Source organism: Fundulus heteroclitus, chromosome 13 (genome assembly GCF_011125445.2).
Source record: "Fundulus heteroclitus isolate FHET01 chromosome 13, MU-UCD_Fhet_4.1, whole genome shotgun sequence".
Lineage (NCBI taxonomy): Eukaryota > Metazoa > Chordata > Actinopteri > Cyprinodontiformes > Fundulidae > Fundulus > Fundulus heteroclitus.
The window spans coordinates 4,518,215-4,538,812 of NC_046373.1; the positions used below are offsets into that span (position 1 = coordinate 4,518,215).

Sequence of the window (20,598 nt, forward strand, 5' to 3'; positions counted from 1 at the left end):
TGTCAATATAAGTTGGACTGTTGTGTTGCGAAGGTTTCTGGCATTTAGAGTTGTAGAAATTAGCTTCTGGTTTCTTATTTGTAGAGTAGAATAGAATAGAAATACATTTATTGTTCCACAATGGGGTAATTTAGGCGTGACAGTGGCAAAAACACACAGTTGACACCAGACTTATGCATTAGAATATATATATATATATATATATATATATATATATATATATATATATATATATATATATATATATATATATAAAGTAAATTTTAAAGTTAAGAGTAGTTTCCCATTCCATTTAGTTGAGTTCAGATGTCCTGTGTAGTCTGTCTTCACTTCCTGCTTGTGTTCCTCCCCTGTTCCTGAGGTTCCCTGTCATCACCTGTTTGCTTTTGTGTTTTGAGTCTCACTCGCGTTGAGATACGTTCGGTTTGCACCGTCTCTAGATTCGGGTGTCTGTGTGTTTAGTTTCTGCGTTTGGTCTCCTCACTCAGCTGCTCTCATCCTGGTAACCTTGCCTGCCTCATGTCTCTTTCCTCCCTCGTCACCTCTGCTCAGTTTAGATTTTCCTTTAGCGAGGTCACTGCTGGTTCTCTGTGCTGTCAGCTGTAATCCTTCCACCACGCTGCTGCTTTCTGCTCTCTGTTTTTAAACTGGTTTCTTCATGGACGGCTTATAGGATTTCGGACCATAGAGTTTCTTTTAGAAGGTTTAGTTTTACTTAAACATCTTTTTTTTTACTGCATTATTTCTGTGTCTTCACACACATTTTGTACATTTTGACAGTGCAGGAAAAAGCCACTGCTCTGTTAAAACAGTGTTCTAAAAAGCATCTTCACGTTGTGTCTCACTGTGAAGACCTTATTGTGATTGTGTATGGTAACACAAAGTAGTGCCTGACTGTGAACCAGAACATGAGATTGCAGTTTTTTGCAGTACTTTGCCACACCACTGTTTGCTACAGATGCAAGTCTTTTGGGGCGTCTTTGACAGCTGCTTATATCAAAAGAAGGACCGTTCTTATCCATCTTTGGAAAACAGCTCAACCTCAATCAGATTACGTGGAAACCACCCGTAAACATTAATTTACAGGCCTGACCACACTTTATTGATTAGATTTAGGCCTGGACCCATAATGGACTATTCGGACAAATACATTCAAATTAAATTAAAATTCAAATCCCAACGGGACATTAACTGCTGTCGTAACTCGTGTTGTGGGGTTTCTTTAACCAGTTGCTGTAGATGCTGATGGCTGCAGGCAGGAAGGATCTCCTGCAGCGGTCTCTCTTACAGCAGATCTGGAGAAGCCTCTGACTGAAAACACGCTGTTGTTGTACGACCTAAGCTTCCTCAGGAAGTACAGTCTGCTCTGTCCCATCGTGTAGACAGCTTCACAGTTGCGTCTCCAGTCCAGTTTGTTGTCCAGGTGAACACTGAGGTATTTGTACTCCTCCACCGCCTCCACTTCTTCTCCCAGCATGGTAATTGTGTTGGAACTATTCCTCTTTCTCCCGAAATCTACATCCATCTCTTTTGTTTTAGCCACATTCAGAATGGGATGATTGCTTTCACACCATGCCACAAAGCAGTCCACCAGCTCCCTGCACTCAGCTTCCTGTCCATCTCTGATGCACCCAACGACTGCAGAGTGATCAGAGTATTTCTGCAGATAACAGGAGTCTGTCTTGTCCTGGAGGTCTGAGGTGTAAAGAGTGAGTAGGAATGGGGACAGTGCAGTCCCCTGTGGAGCTCCTGTGCTGCTGACTACCTGGTTAGACACACAACCCCTCAGTCTCACAAACTGTGGTGTGTTTAATAGGCTTTGATCCAAACCATTGCAGCCCTGGTTGTATGTTTTGGGCTGCTGTCCTCCTGGAAAATGACTGGTTTCTTCCAGGACTCCTAACAGCTCCATCCATCTTCTTATCAACTTTGACCAACTGCCTGTCGAGCTGAAGAAAAGAATCCCCACAGCATAACGCTGCCAACACCATGTTTCACAGTGGGGATGATGTGTTCAGTACTGCCTACATGACCCGTGACCAGCTTTAAAAAGTTCAACCATGGTTTTCTTCTTGCTGCTTTTCCCCAAAGGCCAGATTTGTGAAGAGCACCACCGATCGCTGTCCTGTCACCAAATCTTCCCACCCGAGCAGTGGATCTCTGCTCCTACCTCGGTTGGTTTGGGGTTGTGCCACGCCTCTTTCCATTTTCAGAAGGTGGATTGCACAATGCTCCTTTAAAGGTCAAACCCTGGGAAATGTTTTCCTAAGCTAACCAACTTTCTCTGACCATCTGGAGCGTTCCTTCACCTTCATGAATCGGTTTGTTCACTAATGCGCTCCAACAAACCTGAGGCCTTTGCAGAACATTAAACTACACCCAGGACGATTCTATTTACCAATTTGGTGACTTCGGAAGACAATTGGTTGTAATTGATTTGACTTAGGGGGTGAATAAAAATTCCCAAAATGCACATGAAATTTTACATTCTCATTGATCCAAAATGTTCAAAACTGTATTATCATGCACTGTTGTGTGTTTGTCTGTCCCATAAAAACCCAATACAACATACAGCGGCTTGTGACTGTGATGAGAGAAAATATGAAAAGGTTATAATTATAAATGTATAAATACTTTTGCAAGCCACTGTCTATTGGTGCCCATGATCTTCAAACATTATGAAGAAACAGGAAAGACCAGTCCACAAATAAATTGATGGAAGTGGACAAATACGAACTCTTAAATGAGAATACTAATAAAGATACAGGTCAATATTTTATTTTAAATGAAGATCTGTATCTCTGTACAGGAGCGTGGTACCATGGTTTGGGCCTGTTATGTTGCCATTTAGCTCGGAAGCACATTGACAAGGCAACGAGTTAAAAGTTAGAATTTTAAAGCCAAATGTGAGCAGACCTATTCACATGAGGGGAGGGAAAATCTGCGCAGAAGCGTTTAAGGTCAATGATTCCTCACCTGATCACAACCGTTACACCGAAGAAGAACAATCTCCACTCACTGAAACGTTACATGAAGCCCATGTTTAATGCTAATCATTTGCTAGACATGTACAACAGTAACCACAAAACATATTTCATATACGAGAATACACGAGTATAAATATAGAACATCTCTACAACAGGTTAATAGCTGAACACCAGTCGGAAAAACACAACACACACACGCGCACAGACGACACAAAAAAACAAAATCATTCACTCGGCCGGGCAGAGAAACCTCCGAACTCCTCTCTGAACTTTGCACTTAGTGACACATTCACTCATTCTTTCACAAGTCCTACAGGAAGACTGTTTATGTAGCTAAAGGGTTAGGTTAAGCTCCGAGTTACTTTAGTGCTCACTTTTCTTGCGGCCCTTCCTTCACATTTCTCCAAAATCGGCTCCAAATGCCGAAAAACTAGGCTGAAAATACGAAAAGACAGGGCGGCTCGATTCAGTCCCGTTTTTGATCCTCCTGTGGAACCAGCGACTGGAATCTCTGAACACCGTCAAAATGACATGTCTGCTCCTTGCTGCCTCAACAGGGACACGTCGCTGCTCAGCGTCAGAGCGTTTAGGAGGAAATCTGACACCCCCGTGTAACATAGAGAGGTGTATTGGCACGCAGGCCAAGGAAGAAGGTCTCTTTGCAAAAGCAAAGCAGGGAAATTCATTCCAACACTATTATATCAGGAAACCGTGGGAGCTTCAGGTTAAAAACAACAACAACCTCAATGCCCTTTGATAACACCAGCATTAATACCACGGAGATTCTCTACCGTCTTATCGTTTAAGCATGTCCTTTATAGCTTCAGGATTTATTCGACGAGGGTATAATGATGTTAAACACACCGGCTTCCATGTGACAACACTGATGTTTACACAACACCGAGACAGGGAGTCATGCAGGAGGACAGCTTCAGGTCCCGCTCGTTACTTTCAGTCACACGTCAGCATCCTGCTCCGTCAGTGAGTCCGTGTCGGGGCTTGAAAAAGGGGCCCAGTCAGAGTTTAAGGCGTGACGCAGACGTTATCAGACGCCGTTCAGAAGCAGGATAGAGGTGGCGGAGCTGGGAGAGGAAATCTCTGGGTTGATGTAATGCGGGTCCTGCTCATCCTCGGAGTCCCCGGGGTTTTGGGAGCCGGTCAAGGTCAGCTTGCTCAGGCCGCCCTCCACCGAGGCCTCGGCTCCTTCTGCTCTGTCGCCTGGAACACAGCGGGAAGAGGAAAAACTGGTTCACAAGCTGCCGGCTGGAGGTGGGGAACGCTGTCTACAGAGCCCCGCAGCATTAATCATGGCTTTTTTTCCCCCTTCATAGTCTATGTATATTAGATAAACCACTACAAAGCAGCACGGGAAGTGAAAGTAAACTGATACATGTTTTATTATTTCTTTCATTCTGTTTTTTTTTTTTTTTAAATAAAAATCTGAAAAGTTTAGCACACATTTCCCTTTCAGGCCCTTTCAGGCTTGTAGAACCACATCTTGCTACAATAACTGTAATTTAACAAAATGTAGAAAAGATGCTTTTATTGAGCCATGGTAAGTGATTTCTACCAAAAAGCAGATGTTTTATGACTGGGGTTTAGACAAAGATCTGGTTTCTAATGAAAAAAAAAAAAGTATTTGGTGCAAAACGTTTCAGAAAAGTAGCTTTGAAAACGGACTCTGTTTCCAACGCAGCTTTATTTTGATGCTTTATTCACACATAATTTACTGCAATATTTTCTAGGCAAGCTCTATAACACAATAGACTAGTTCTCCCTATATCAGTTAGCTACTATTGGTGTACAGCACTATTGTTCAGTCTCTGGTTAAATATCGGCATAAGTCAGCTACGGGCATTCACCTATACTGAGCTTTTAAAACATTTCAGAAACTTTGCCATCGGGCTCTTTCTACAATTTGAAGACATTTTAATGAGGTGTCAGAGAAAATCCTAGAGTTTTCTCCGGCCTTATGGAGCACAGATTAACGTGGTTGCTCCTCCCCCACCTGTTTCTGCAAACTGCTGGGAAGCTAACCACTATGCCTACCTACAAGAGAAAACTGTCTGCTTCAGAGATATTTCCAGTTGCCAATAGACACCAAAAGTCACGACGTGGAAGCTAAAAGGAGTTCCAACCTTCACATTTATTAGGCTAGCGCTGCATTAAAGCTGAGGTTGGTTAGATAGTGTTACACAATTTAAGTTTCACACCTTTGTGTTATTACCAAAAACAATGGTGTTTTTCTTCAAACCATGGTGTTTAAACCAGACCATGAGGATCTCACCAGGCCAAGCCTAGCTGGGTATGGCAGCCCACACCTAATATTTGATGTATAGTTTGGATGCTTTGTTCAAACATTTCTGACACCTGACAGCGTATTCCTGACATTTACAACATTTAAAGACTCCCTACAACATTTGGCCGGCTATCGTTCTGACACGCACCTCGCTCCTGATCGCAGTCTGGAGAGGAAGCTCCGCTGCACTGGCTGCGAGGGCCCAGGAGGGGCGAGACGTGACCTGAACTGCACGCCAGGTCTGGGCCGTGAGAGCCGCAGAGGCTCTCTGACTCCAGTCCTTCGGGGCAGCAGGAGGAGAGGGTGGAGGAGGACGAACAACCGGAGAGGACAGAGCAGGGAGGGCAGCCAGACGAGCACGGCGTGCCCAAGGGGGTGGAGGCAGAGGTGGAAGGGTGGGAGCATGGAGGGGAGGGCGAGGAGGGCATCGTTCGGCATGAGGAGGTGGCGGGGGTGTCTTCCTCCTCCTCCGAGCTGTGACTGCCCTCTTCGTCAACGGAAACGGACACCACTGAAACAAACGTGTCCACACACAAGCACACCATTAAGCAGGCAGCGAGATGCACCGACAAACCGAAACAACAAACATGGACTGACAAAAATGGGGGAGGGGAGCTGGTTCTCAAACGCTTACTCGACAGGCCGTCGGACTCCATCTTGAAGTTGGTGATGTCATCGTGAGCCTCGTCCACCTCTGCACCGACGCCTCGCTCCCTGGTTCCTATGGCATGGGAGCGTCGGTGCGCATGGATCTCCTCCGAGATGCTCTCCAGGTTGCGCAGCGCCGTGCGGTACTCGGACTTGGCGACCATGAGCTTGGCCTGTCGTTCGTCCACGTGATGCTTCAGTTGCTGCGAGACGTCCAGAAGCACACTTCAGCCAGAGGCAGCGGGAACAATTACGTACACGACACGAGGCGTGTTTTCGTAAGAGCGGACAAAATAAGCATGGCCTCGTTTCCGTTTCAAAAGGTATGCCGGTTCAAACAGTGACACTGTGAGGCCTTAACTTGTGATCTGTGGTGGTACTCCCCTCCCCCACTTGTTGCTTTGAGATTTCCCTCAGCTAAGCATGAAGGTAAAACAAAAAGAAATATCAAACAAAACAAAAAGACACCTTTTCCCAAATGAAGAAAGTCACCTGTTTGGGGATTTTTGTGGGAGTTTTTCAGACTCACAGAAGTACTATTGAATTAACCGACACTGGATAACAACCACATATAATTTAGCACCACAACTACGTTTGTCTGATTTGAGCTTTCTGTGTTTGTTAAGGTCTTCTACAGCTACGTACATCTGCTTTTCAAATTTCCCAATATCTGTGCAGACAGCTAACAGGAAAGTGGTGTCTCAGTGGATTTCGGCTATAAACTTCATCTCAACGCTTCAGATTAGGTTAGGATTTAAACTGCGTGTTTTAAAATACCTACGACTGGAACTAAAGCTCTCCGTTGTAACGTGCATCTGTTTTTAGATGTATTTAGAGTTTAGATTTCATCTTACAAACTGAGATTCAAGTAAGATGTCACCTTTGTCCTTCAAGAATAAATGTGTTAAACAAAGCCACAACATGCTCCGTCTATCAACTCTTCCATATGTACGTCAGTTTAAAAGTTATTATCATTGAAGATAATGAATACATTTTTATTACCGATTTAAAACACAACACAATTGCAATGTGTGCTGGTGTCTTAATACCAGAGTTCATGGTTGGATGTTTCTAAGTTCCACTAAAGTCTACCACCCTCTACATACATACCTCAAGTTGTAGATAATATTTGGCTTTCAGTTCAAAATAGGGTCTGCAAAAGAAGAAAAACAGAGAGAAAGTTAAGGGAGCAAAAGGGAAAAAAACACAAAACTCCTCCGTTAAATAGTCACATTCCTTGGCTCTCAAAAAGGGAGCACACCCCAAAGCTGTCCAGCCTACACATGGAACATCTGGAGCGCATTAGACGACGTTTAAAGAGCCCTCTATTTCTCAGCGCGCTTGCATAATACGGGGCCCAACGAAGGGTGAACCCTGTTAGCGTCATTTCCAACCAGTCGTAAGGAAGGGACTGACCTGGATTTGTTGATGGAGCGCTTCAGCTTCTTCTCCAGCTGCTTCATGAGGGAGATGCTGGAGTTGTAGTTGACTGTTGTTTTCTTGTATTCAGCTTCGCTCTGTGTTCTCGCCTGCTCTGCCTCCATCACCTGGAAACCCCCCCCAAAAAAAACGAATGGAGAGCGAACTTTAATCTCGGCGCTGTTAGCAGGGTGTCAGGTCTGACCTGTTTGCGGCGGAGTCGAGCTGCATGTACTCACCCTCTGGGTGGCATGGTTGAGCATTTCCTGCCAGGCAGAGTCAAACTGACGACTGTCCTCCTCCAGAAGCTTCTCCTCTGCCAGGGCGATGGTCTCCTTGGCTGCCCGCAGGATCTCCACCGCACGCTGGAACTCTTGGGTGGCTTTTTGGGCTTCAATCTGGGCCTGTGGTTCAAAAGAGAGGAGCTCCCAGTTACAACTTATCTCACTGGAAACGGAGAGTCCAACTCAGAGATCTCATTCAGCTTTAGAGCTGCACTGATATCACCAACGGTGTTGGGGTTTCTTCTTAAAGATAGATTAGGAACCAATAATATAATAATGTTTGGCAGAATTTTCTTGTTTCAGTGTTTCAGCACAGTAGGACGAGCAGTTTTAATTGCGTAGCAGTGATTACAAAGAGGTTTTAGGGGTGTCAGAGCTGATACACATGAAGATTTCCACATGATGTCATGCTACAACCTTCAACTTAATTATCATATGTGCTGGATCCACACTAAGCAGAAAGGCAGCTGTGAAGTGGAAAATAAATTATACATTCTGTCAGCGTCTGTTACAAACAAAAAAGGTTGGGTATTTGTATTCCGTCCCGTTAACTCCAATGTCCCTAAATACAGCTCAGTGCTAACCATTTTCAGAAGTCACCTATGTTTTAAATTGAGCCCACCTGTGTGTGTAATCTATTCTCAGTGTAAATCCAACTGTTCTGCGAGGTTTGTTAGAGAACGTTAGAGAACCATCTTTATATGGCTGACAACCTAAACAGGCAGGTCAGGTCAGGGGAGATGCAGCCAGGAGGTCCACGTGAGTAACAAAAATGGCAATTTGAAAGTACTCAGGGTCCACAAAATGTTGAAAACGATCAGATTTTATCAAATTTATATATATATATATATATATCAACATTTTTTACCTGCTCAACAATAAGCACAACATTTTAATGAAACAGGCATATTAGTCTGATTTCTGTATAAAAATGGATCTGTCAATCATTGTAGATTTAAAACATAAAAAAGGGTCTTGCTAGTTCACCCAGTATAAAAAAAAAATAAAAAAAACAGGAAACAATATCTGAAATTTTTTGAGATGATTAACTTTTTCTAGATTTTTTAATGTCTTTTCAGCTACGAGAATAGGATTTTTGCACACTCTTGCTTTATTTAGCCAAGAAAAATGTATGTCTTTCTTAGTAAATGTCGCTGGACATTTTTGGCCCCATTTACTATTAACCTACATTAAAAGCAAAAACATGCTTGATAAAAGCTGAATACTATTTATGCTTTCTATTGTAACAATATTTTAATTTGTCTCTCTTTTTTGAAAGGTCTAAGATCAGTGAAAATTGCGCCTTAATGTTTTTTGTTTGTTTATTTTTAAGTGTATCTGTATCAACTGCCTGAGATGGTAAAACTGAATTTAGACCATTTTTCAAGTGTGGTCGAGGGCCACCAAAAATGTTCACAGGGCCACAAAAGGCCCCCCGGCCACATATTGGACCCCCTGATCTAAAGAGATCCATAGACAGAACAATCTGTAACTGGTTGCGCTGTCTGGAATGAATATCTGGTCTTGGTCCTGGAAGAGTGTTAAAAAAGGAAATTATTGTCACAAGTAACAATTGTGGCAATAATTGTTACTTGAAGGATGGTAGTGGCAGCATCATGCTGTGGGGATGCTTTTCTTCAGCAGGAACTGGACAACCAGTCAGAGTAAAGAAGAGTTTAAGAAGCTAAATAGAGGATAGGACAGTAGAAAAAGACAGCAGGTCAAGAACTACAATTCACTTGATTATTTCCCCTTTACTTAACCGGGCAAAAAACATTAAGAACAATTTCTTATTTAGAACGGTGGCCTGGCAAACGGCACCGCCTCATCGGGGAGAGGAAAAACAGGCTACAACAGAAGACAAACCTTAAAATAAAGATAAGGCTTTACTTTCAGCTTACATGGGAAACTGCCTTCAAACAAAAGAAAACAGCATCAGACATTAACAAAAAATTTTAATTTTGAAGCATATTGTTAGGCTAAAACGGTCCAGTCAAAGTCTGGACCTCGCACCAACTAACAATCTGTGGCAAGTTTACGTTTCACAGGCGTCCTCCATCCAATAGGACTCAAAAAAATGTTAGTCTCTATATTTGTAAAACTGATGGAGACACACCTCAAAATACGTGCAGCTGGAACTGTTGCAAAAGTTGGTTATTTAAAGTATTCAGGGTGGATGAATACCAATACATGGCTTATTTTTCATATAATTGATTGTAAACATGAATAGAAGCCATGCATGACTGTTCTTCCATTTGATAATTATTCACTACTTTGCGTCTATCTATCACATGAAAGGCCAAGAAAATACTTTCAGGTTTGTGTAAAATGAGGCCAAACATGAAAAAGTGCATGAGGTATGAACACTTTGGCAACGGACTGTCTAAGCAGCAGGGCACAGCCTGAGCCTACAACTAAAACTCTGTCTACTGGCCGTTAAACTTCTTGCCGTGTGTCAGAAATAAACAGACGTAGGGAAAAAAAGAAGCTTAAAACGTTGTTTTTTTTTAGCATGCTGGGAACCACTTCTGGCTGAAAACACTGTCCGCAATGTTTACAGGAGTCCAACTCGTTCCCATTAAGCTCCCTGACACAAGTTTCTGCCTAGAGTCCATACAGCGAAGGCACTGTAGGCACGCATAAACCCCAAATACTAGGCGGTTTGTATAAGTTTGTAAGTGACACCGACACAGGAAACTTAAGCCATCAGTGTGATGACCACATCAGGTTACATAAAACCGTTAGTTTCTAGCTGTGTTTCGCCTTAAATAAAGAGTAGTCGTACACTGAGTGACTGTTTTACATTTCTACACATGCTTTTTTTGTGACAGGCAAGGAAAAACTAAGAGAGTTTGCTACTTTATAAACTCTCACTGAGATAGACAACCGAGCCTTGATCCAGCAGACAGACAGACACTTTGTCTCTGAGGAGATCTGACGCGCTGTCAGTGGGCTCCTCTGACCCACGGTCACAGTCAATAGGGAGATCATTGTCAGCCCCCCCACTACATATCTGGACCCACTCGCTTCGGTCGAATAGTTTAAAGGTCACGATGAAACTGTTAGAAATTTCTGTTTTTGCTCGAGCTAAAAATAATTTAGCTAAGTTTACCGAATAGTGGATGTGCATTAAAATCCAGCGGAGAGGTTTAGCTCGGAAAAAAAGACAAAAGGGAGATGGCAGCGTCGCTCGGGGGATTTCAGAACATTTACCATGACTGTTTGGAGAAAGGTTCCTCTTGGCGTCACTGAAGTGTAGCCAAGGCAGCGTGGCTTTTCCTATCATGCACTGCGTTCATACCCACTACTCTGGAGTGAAACGGCAAAAAAGAACTGCGGAGAAAACGGAGATACAGCAACAACAGCAGTAACCCCACCAAACCTGGAAACAAGAACCAGACGGCAAGAAAATACAACGGCACAGAAACAAAAACCCCGTCTTTTCCAGTGTATTTAAAGTAGAATGTTACTGCAGCTTTAACTGCAGACTAGGAGAGTAAACATTAGGTATTATATTCAGCAGTTTGCCACCTTTACATCCTATATTTAGGTCCAAATGTTTCCGCAGGGACATAGATAGTGTGCTTAGCAAGAATTGCACATGGAATCTGATGCAGAATGATTCACTGCAAATAGGTATATTTGCTTAAAACGTTGGCTTTGCAAAAAAACTGCATCAAAATAAACCAAATATGAGCAGATGTTTACCCTAATTGTGGTTAAATTATTAGCATTCTAATTGGTAGACGGATTATAGAAGACGGGTTGATGAGCATCATTTTTATTTAAGATAAAATATTAGTCTCCTCCATAGAACGCATATATAGCACTATAGCATTATAGCACATTTCTCTGGATCCTCAGAAGCATTGAAGTGTTCCCTGTGTTTTGAGTTTGGTACACAGCAAGGTAAATACTTATGGGCAAAAACTTTGTTACGAGAAGAGCAGCATAGAAGCCATTTGTATCCAAGAATAACATCAAGGACAGACTGAAACGCTTTATGAAGCAGCAGAAGGAGAAACAGCAGGAGATCGGTGCATAGCTATATCCGCCCATGAATAATTGTCTCCTACATCTGCAAAACCATTTGTCAAGAGAAGGGAAGGAGAAACATCCGTCGCCCTTGGACTGTGCCAACAGTGAAGCATCCGAGTACCATCACTGGGTGGGGTTGGTTGTCATCCAACCGAGTTGGGCTTTCTCACAATTCCGCCCAACAACATTAGAACCGGACAGGGGGTGGTTTTACCTGCGAGTTAAAGTGGTCCATCCAGTAAAATATGGCGTAGAAAAGAAAGCAAGTGACTGGAAAACGCTGGAAATGTAATATGGTAATGTACCTCATGCTCGGGTTAGTTATTATGGAAAAGGTAAAAACTGGCATTTTTTTAGAACAATTATTTGTATGAGAGATGTAACTAGAAAAGGGAATCCCGCCCCTTCGACTCTCATCATGACCCATTTCCCAGAGTGTAAAAGAAGAGGACAACAGACGGAGGATGATGGATATTTGATGAGGTGGAAACTGTGCAGCACAAACAGAAGATGGAATACGAGTTAAAAGCTGCGTCCATCATCGCTGTTTTCATGTCAAAGTGAAGATCAAGGCTCACAGCAGAATTCCAGGACTTCCTAGACGGAGGTGGGTTTTCTAATGGGCCTTTCAGACAGGCTGCGACGACCGCACTGCTGCGCTGTGAAACCCATTCTTTTCAATGGCTTGCGCCGCGCCAGGGCGGTTTATCGCTGCGTCGAGCAAAGCGCAAGCACAGCGCAGCGCACCGCTTCGCGCGCCGCGCTCAAAGTTCAACATAGTTGAACTTTGAGCGCGGCGAGCGCGGCGCGCCGTGACGAATGCACGCGTTGCCATAGAAACCGCAAATGCGCTGCGCTGAACCCCGCGGCCAGCGCAGCGCAAATCGCGTCCTGTCTGAAAGGCCCTTTAGGCAGCGTTGGTGTCGTTTCCTTGATGCCCCAGAACGGCCAAGGCTTTTGATCTAGGATCAGACGTGCTAAATATGTATTTCCAGTCTTATTTACTTACCCATCCAATAACTTTGAGCTGTTTGGCAAAGAAGGATGGGTGAACAAGGCATTCTTTCAGTGTACAAAGGTGGTAGAAGCATAACTCTAAAGCTGTAACAGCAGTGATAGATGGGTCCTGACTCACGGGGCTGCAGGTGAACACCACGTTTTCCCTTATATGAAAAAAAAGGTTGAAAATAATTTTTCTACAACTTCACTATAATCCACTACTTTGTGTTTGTTTAATAATTAAATACTTTGTAGTTTGTGGCTGGTCAAACATGAGTTTAAGGTGAATTTAATCCAAGCTTCGTTAGGATTTCATGATTTTTTTTGTGCCACTCAAAAGAAGGCTACAACACGTTGTCAGCTCGACATAGTTTTCCATGACCACTCACCCCATCCTACATGCTTCTCGTGTCTGATGTGTCACTCTAAGCTGATTCATACAGGTTTGTTTTTTTTTCACTTAGTCTGGCACCTCCAGACGTTTGTCCAGTAAGCTGCTTCTGATGGAGTCTGGGGATAAAGGGTGTGGTTGGCCGAAGTAGGTGAAGGTGGGTGAGGGTTGGCACAAACATTCACAGCGACAGCCAGCGAGACAGAAGAGAATGCTGGGTAAAAAAAGGACAAAAGATAGAGCGGCCCGGACAAATTCCTACACTCCCCCCCATCCCCCGCCCCAGTCTGCTGGAATGTAAGGGGGTGAAGCATGGGGGGCTGTGGTGGATGAGGCTGGCCGATGAGTGGGGCTCGGTGCACTACTGTTGACGTTCTTCGCTGTAGGGTCAAAGAGGACATTTCTGAAACCTTTGGAAATGGGTCAGCTATTAAATATTAAATATTCCTCCATAAATCATGCCCGCACACGTTTCCAGTTTCACCTCAGGCCTTTATTGGCTTTGGTCTATTTAAACAAACACACACAAACACACACAATTAGCACTTCTACCCATATTAAGGCTCTGTCGTAACTTCCCTTCATTTTGTGGAAGCTACATTTATAGCTAACCCTTACACCGTTAGGGTCCATTAGGAATGGGCTTAGGTCCCCATAAGGCCCACCGGTCTTCAGAAGGTAAGTAAATGTACCAGAAATGCTCCTAAATAGGTCACATAAACAAGTACACACACACACACACACACACACACACACACATGCGCGCACACAGTACAGTCAAGCTGGATTGAGTCTGAAGCTGACAGACACTGTAAGGGAAAGCTTACTGAGGATTAATGACAAGTTTAAAGCGCTCGGCTCATATCTACTTAAAGGGAGCCACAACGTGAGGTCTGTTTCTGCTGCTCCGAGCCAACGCTGCACAGATATAATATATTTACAATCAAACGATGCACCTGCAACAAATGTAATCTTCTGCATCCTTCTACTACAATTTCTTGGTGCTTCCTGCACTGCTGCTGGTGGGTAGAGCGGCTTCCCCTGTGGTTCAAAACCCCAAACTCTGCTTTTCTCATGCAGCAGAGTACTTTCAACGTCTAACGGCCAATATTGATGCCTCAGTCCGACTGGTTACTACCACAAATGCGGAGTCCACGACCTCACCGTCTTGGCCGAGGAATCAGGATCCTATGATTCATACTTCAGACGGCTGACATTGGTGTGTCACAGCTGAGCTGAAATAGACTGGGGATTTGTGTGTGTGTGTGTTTCTGTGTGTGTCCCTGCTTATGTCTGTGTGTGATATGACATGCAGCAGCAGCAGCTCTGATGGCAGCGCGTGAGCAATAAGCAGGGGGGGGGGGGGGGTTGACTGTTGATCGGACCCGTATTTGCATGACAAAAGCTGTCTTTAGCCTTTTATTTGTGTGTGCGTGTGTGTTCTTGTACTTGCAGCTGAGTGAGAACATTTTTGCCCATTTTACTAGTAAAGTGAGGACCTTATTTTTGGTCCTCACTTTTTTGCGGGGCAAGAGGTTAGGTAATTAACCTTAGTTGGTTAGTCAAGTTAATTTACTAAGGTGTCTATTAAGTTTAGGTTGGGGTTAGGCCATAAAAAGGATTGAGAATTAATGGAAGTCAAGGCAAAGGCCTCACTTTGTATTAAAAACAAAGATGTGTGTGTGTGTGTGTGAGAGAGAAAGCTGACCTTTCTTGCCACTTTGCGGGCCTCCCAGTAAGGTTTGGAGTCGTCCACAGACCGTCCGATTTTCTTTATCAGTTCGTCCAGCTTCACTGTCGCTTCCACCAGCACTGCTCGAAACCTTTGGCGGAAGTCCTGCAGGTGTGATGAGACGCACAAAGCAGCACGTATAAGCATTTCAAGTCATGGCATTGTTTGCCATATTCAAAAAAGCAGGCCAGTGTCAGCTTTTAGGCCTCTGTTGTGCTTTTTTGTGAATCAAAAAAATTGATCTTCTATTGACAAACACAAGACTTTAATGGGGAAAATTACAGGACATTGTAGAGATGTGTTCATTATACTTCAATAAACCTTTTTCTTCTGGACTTTAAGTACCTTGAACCTCTCTGTTGTCGCCTGCCAATGATATGTATGTAAATTACTTGTATGGATGTGGAGAATCCACTATTTCACACCCTAAAATATCACTTGGATCAGTATGTGTCTCCACACATCTGAAAACAGATCTATAACAATTATAGTTAGCATATAGGGGCTATGGATTGGTTGCCAACTCCCGAGGTGGATCAGGGGCATAATACTAGGGGCTCAATTTCAGCCCCTGTTCAACGTAGGGACCTTTCTGTTGATCACAAGGCCTAATCAACATATGCAGATCATGGAATAAAATGTATTTCACCTAGATTCTCAGGGAGTTTGGAAGGAAAGTGGCCCGCAGCACCACAGGCTCCCACCATGCTTAACAGTAGGCATACCAGTCCACCTGGAGTAGTTGAAGCTGCAAAAGCTCAACCTGACCAAACTAAACGCTTGTAGTTAAAGTCCCAGGAGGGCTTAGCAAACGACACATGTTGTAATGATAGCACCGAATTGGCTTTTTCCTGGCACGCCTGCAAAACAACCAGCTGACATGTAATTACCATCCAGTGGCTGTTACGGAGACCAAATTTGTTCTGCCCCTGTGAGTGGAAAACCTTAGACAGCCACTACAATATGCACCCTACCTCAAAACTGCACCATGCAAAAATGAAGCCCTGGGTGTAATTTTGCGGAGAGGAGATGTAAACTTCACCAAGCCTGCGGGCATCTGGAGTCAGCATTCCAGACCTTATTTTAGGCTGCGCACTCCAAACCAAAACTAAAACAGCCCCCGGTGCCTAAAGGCCAGGCTCTGTGACGGTGTGGGCTTGTATCGCGGGTCTTGGCAGCAGTGAAGCGGCGAGGCGCGTTTCTGTTTTCCTACTCGCTGGACAGTGTCTTCTGCAGAAACGCCCAAGCATTTTTCATTGTGACAAATAAAAACCATGACCGCAGTGGGGAAAAAAGAGAGGCTCAGGTTACTGGACTGAACTGCCTGCATTCATGACCCGTCAGCAATGTGTGTGACGAATCTTTAAAACCAGAGGCGCTTTAATCTCTTGGCCTCCTCAGGAACAGTACGCCATTGAGGATAACGCATGAGTGGTGATCTGACTGAACACTGGATGTTCTAAGGTTTTCTCTATCATGCAACCGGCAGGTGATTTGCATCTGTTTGTCTGCATTATCGGTGGTGGCGTGTGTGTGTGTGAGATGCCGTCGCCTCGGGTGGCCTGTGCAGACCATAATTTGGAGCGGTACAAAAAAAAGGCAGCACCTGCATCCTGTTCATCAAGCTGACCGAGCAGCAAATGAGAGCTTAACGAAGGAAAACGGAGAGGGTGCCGCAGGAAGTACACTTCCTGTGACATCAGAGCGCTTCCTGTCAAGCCATTCCTGCGCAGAGATAATGGCACAGCTTCGAATCCAGGAGGTAAATCCTGCATGCTACTGCACACACACACACAGGGCCCTCAGCATTTACAGGCCCGGCCCGTGTTGTGGTAGTAAAAAAAGATAATAATAATTGAAGTTTATTGATCTCACAATGGAGAAATTCACTTCTGCATCTTAACCCATTCCCTTGGGGAGAAGTGGACTGCCACTGTGCGGCGCCTGGGGAGCAATTGGGGGTTAAGGGTCTTGCTCAGGGACCCAGCATGGCAGCTTGTGGGATTTGAACACAGAACCTCTGGGACCGAAGCTCTGTGCTCTAACCACTAGGCCACCACTCACCCTTTTTTGATATAAAAATGCTACGTTTATCGATGCAAATCTCAAAACGAGACATTCAGGCACAGCCAACCTTTGATGTGAGTACATTTATTCAGAGGGAAAACAACCACGTGTTGAAATACACCTAGTTTAACAAAATCACCGGTAGCACAATTAATGGTACCCATAACAATTCCTGTAACTTACACAGAACTGCTGCACTTTTCTCCAAGTTACGATACGAGTATCTAGATCCTTTTAAATAGTCATCCACAAATCCCAGGTTCCTTGGGGTGTAAATATGACATTACACAGATGGTCATTTCTCTAAGCCATTTTTCACAATGGGAAAGACAAGAGAATATGCTGTTCAGATAAGCCAGATGTCTTTTGATCCTCTGAAGTACGAAATGAGAAAAGCCCCTAAAATCATCTCCAAAGCTGCAAAGAGTGTCATATTGGGCCACCTAAGTCTCCGTATCAAATGTAATATTCAATCAACACCCCCAACCTGTTGGTTAGGAGGCCTCCCAGGAAAAGCCTCTTCTTTCCTGGCATCGCAAATATAAACATGTGGAGATTGCGAAAACCCCTACTGGGACTTTAATTAAAGCTGTGGTCAGACGAGGCGAGCTTTTCAGCAACAGCCACCTCAGGTGGGTCTGGCGTAATACAAAGAGAGAAAATATGTGTAAACGCAGCCCACGCTCACTGTTAAGCAGAGGGGAGGACGCATGAGGCCGTGGACCTCCTTCTCTTCCTACGGCCTTTAGAGCCTCGTTAGAATGCGCGACGGCGGCATAGACTCTTTGGGGGTTTTCATAAGAACATTTGGCCCAGTCAGCAGACAAATGCTTCCCCAGGCATAAAATCAACCTTCGTTCATGGTAGTTTCAATCTTTTTTTGTGTGTGTTTATATTCCATTTCTACTTATCTGAGCGAAAAGAGAGCTTTAGGGACTGGGTCGGCTGAGTCGCACACGGTGTGAGCAAGGATTTTACTTCCCTGCCTGACGTTTTTTTCCCCCCCAAATCCTCTAAATCTACGGCACATCTTCCTTAATCATTTCCTGGCAGCGCAAGAAAACCGCCTGGCTGCAGCACATCCTACATGCCTCGTCTCAGTATGAACGCTTTAGCCACACAGCTTTCCTTCTTTTACTGTTTGCTGACGTCAACGCTGTGATTCCGCTACAAGTAATTAGTCATTCAGAACCGCAGGATTGCTGAAGCAATATAAATAAAGCGAGAAGGTTTCTTTTTTCTTTCTTTCAGAAAACAGAGAAGGGATTTAAAAAAAAAAGGCAAATCCCCCCTCCGTCTCGTGTTTTCATCGCGGCTCCAGGTTGTGGGGTTTGGGTGAATGCGGCTCTAATGAGAAACAGAAGAGGCCTACTTTTAGGATGTGAGAAGCCGCGGCCTCGCTCTGGAATGTTAAGGTTTTGCTGTAACACTGAGCCAACCAGCGTATCCGAAAACAAGCCAGAGCAATAAGAAGAAATCCTTTATTTTTCTTCTAACAATCAGTCTTTCTAGAGTTCCTGACTTGATTTTACAGCTTCCTTTCTCTGTTGAAGCGTTTTTAATTTCTGCCTTCACAATCAGGGGAAGGGAGTTGCAGGGCAATGGCGAGCGCGCTGGGGATCGAAGTTTCTACAGAGCAGCTATTAAGTCGCCGTTCCAAGTTTTTCTTCAGAAAGGGTCCACACTGTGTGAGAGTTTTCCATCTTTGCGAGACATTCCCCACCAGGCGCTATAAAGCCCAGACGCTGCTGCCAAGCAAAGCGTCCGGCGCCTTGCAGCAGTTTTCGTGCCTCTTCGGGCGCGATTTCGACGCCATCTTCAATGTCTGTTACTGGGATTTCATGTGATAGAGCAACACGCAGTAGTGCGTAATAAAGCTGTATAGTTGTGAAACTGTAAGGAAAATAACGTGTTTCAAATTTCATGATTTTTATCCAAATACAGATCTGAATGGAGTGGCACGCCCTTTAGTTGATTTAGAAATCAACTGATAGACCGTGTTTTAATATAATAACATGCAGCTGAAAGTAACAAACACCTTGCCCTGAAAACATCTTTCCCACTGTGTAACATGGAGGTGGTAGAATCTGTGGGGATGATTTTCTCGAGCAGGAAAAAATGAAAGCTGGTGTGAGCTGAAGGGGAGATGGGTGGAGCTAAAAAACGAAGAGCCCTAAAAGAGAACCTGGGATAGCTGCAATGGAACAGCTCAAATCAAACACGTGCATGTGTTATATTGGCCTAGTCAAAGCTCAGACCTAAATCTAATTGGGAATCTGTAGAAAAAGACAAAGTATTGACTCGGAAGGGCTTCGATTTTTTTTTTGAAAGCTTCAGAAAACCGTGCATTATTTTTCGTTTCACTTCACAACTATACAGAACTTGTGTTGGTCTAGAATCCCAATAAAGGTACTTGTGGTTCTGATGAGGTGGCGAAATGTGAAAAAGCTCCAGGGGTGCGAACACTTTTGCAAGCTGCCGTAGAAAAACAACCCAGGTCTGTTTAAAGGAGGACATCTCAACCCAGACGGTGGATTTGGAAGGCTCCCTCAGCTCGGCCTGGGCTGAGAGCGTTTACCCCGGCAGGACAGATCCAGTGGTGACAGAGATCTCCACGCCTTCTCTTTCTGCTGTTTCTTTTTTTTTGTGTCTGTTGTTCTTTTGTTTTGTTTTGTTTTTGTTTTTTGGGGGGGGGGGGGCTTACCTCCAGCTCACTCTCCAAGCGGTTGATGGCGTCTGTGGACTGGTTCAACTTCTCCAGCTCTCCCTGTTTACAGAAAACATGGGAGGACAAAGAGAGGCAGCCTGAGTACCGTAGTGTGCGCCTCCTGTTAAGTCCAGTTACTAACTGTGTGTCGCTGCATGTGCGAAGAAAGCATTAAAAGGGCTACATAGTACCCAGGAACTCTAATAAAGTATATTACACTGGTACTAAAGTGCAATTCTGCCCATATGATTACTATAAGCTACACTCCATTCAGGCTCTAGCCTTACATGAGGATTTCATTGCAACTTTTCCTGACATCTCTCACCTGGATTCTTGGATCCACTTCTTCCTCCTCCTCTTCAGCGCACAGAGAGTCATCCTCGCAGGTATTCCCATTCCGCTCCATCCTTGGGAATATCTGCAGATGTGTTCGTTTTTTCTCCCCCCCTCCTTTCTTTTGGTAAAAAGACGATGGGTCTCAAGACAATAAAAAAGGTTTGGTGAGCGACTGCTGATCCGCCCTGTTTAACCTTCACACGGAGCGCCCCGCAGTCTGCGCGCTCTCAGCGGGTTCGGGGGATCTGCTGTGCGCGCAGGAGCAGAGGTGACCGCGGTGCCCTCAGAGCGCCGCGTCCGGCCGCGGAGACGTCCACAAGCAGCCAGCAAAGGACCATAACTTCAGCAGCGGGCGGACGGCAAAATAAGAAAAGTACCAATTCTGATCATCTGAAGGACTACTTCCGGTTTTGGAGCTTCAAACTAAAAGTCAAGCATTGCGCAATAAAGAAATGATTTTTTTATTCTTCAATTTTCACATCTTTCCAAAGACGTTTTTTTTTCTACTGCCTTGTCGTTACTTTAAAATACATATTGACGATTAATCATTAAAAGTAATGATAGTGTCATAATTTCCCAATGTGAGAAAGCGTACTGACCGCAGCGTCTTCTTTCACATGTTTGTGACTCACACGTGGCTACAAACAAGGAGGCCTGAATACGCATGGGTACTACAAATTTCAGGGTTTAT

The 20,598-nt window shown here is 44.3% G+C and overlaps 1 protein-coding gene across 1 annotated transcript; it reads right to left on the reverse strand.

Annotated features, from left to right (window-relative positions):
- Nucleotides 1–3,022: 3,022 nt before the first annotated feature.
- On the reverse strand, nucleotides 3,023–20,055 carry LOC105931967 (SH3 domain-binding protein 5). The gene is made up of 9 exons (XM_012870914.3): nucleotides 19,897–20,055; nucleotides 19,569–19,631; nucleotides 14,774–14,902; nucleotides 7,593–7,757; nucleotides 7,351–7,481; nucleotides 7,045–7,087; nucleotides 5,921–6,137; nucleotides 5,435–5,797; nucleotides 3,023–4,205 (listed from the first exon to the last, which is right to left on the reverse strand). Exons 1-9 carry the CDS (start codon nucleotides 19,975–19,977, stop codon nucleotides 4,033–4,035), a joined length of 1,365 nt encoding a protein of 454 aa, XP_012726368.2. The 5' UTR covers nucleotides 19,978–20,055; the 3' UTR covers nucleotides 3,023–4,032.
- Between the last annotated feature and the right edge of the window lie 543 nt (nucleotides 20,056–20,598).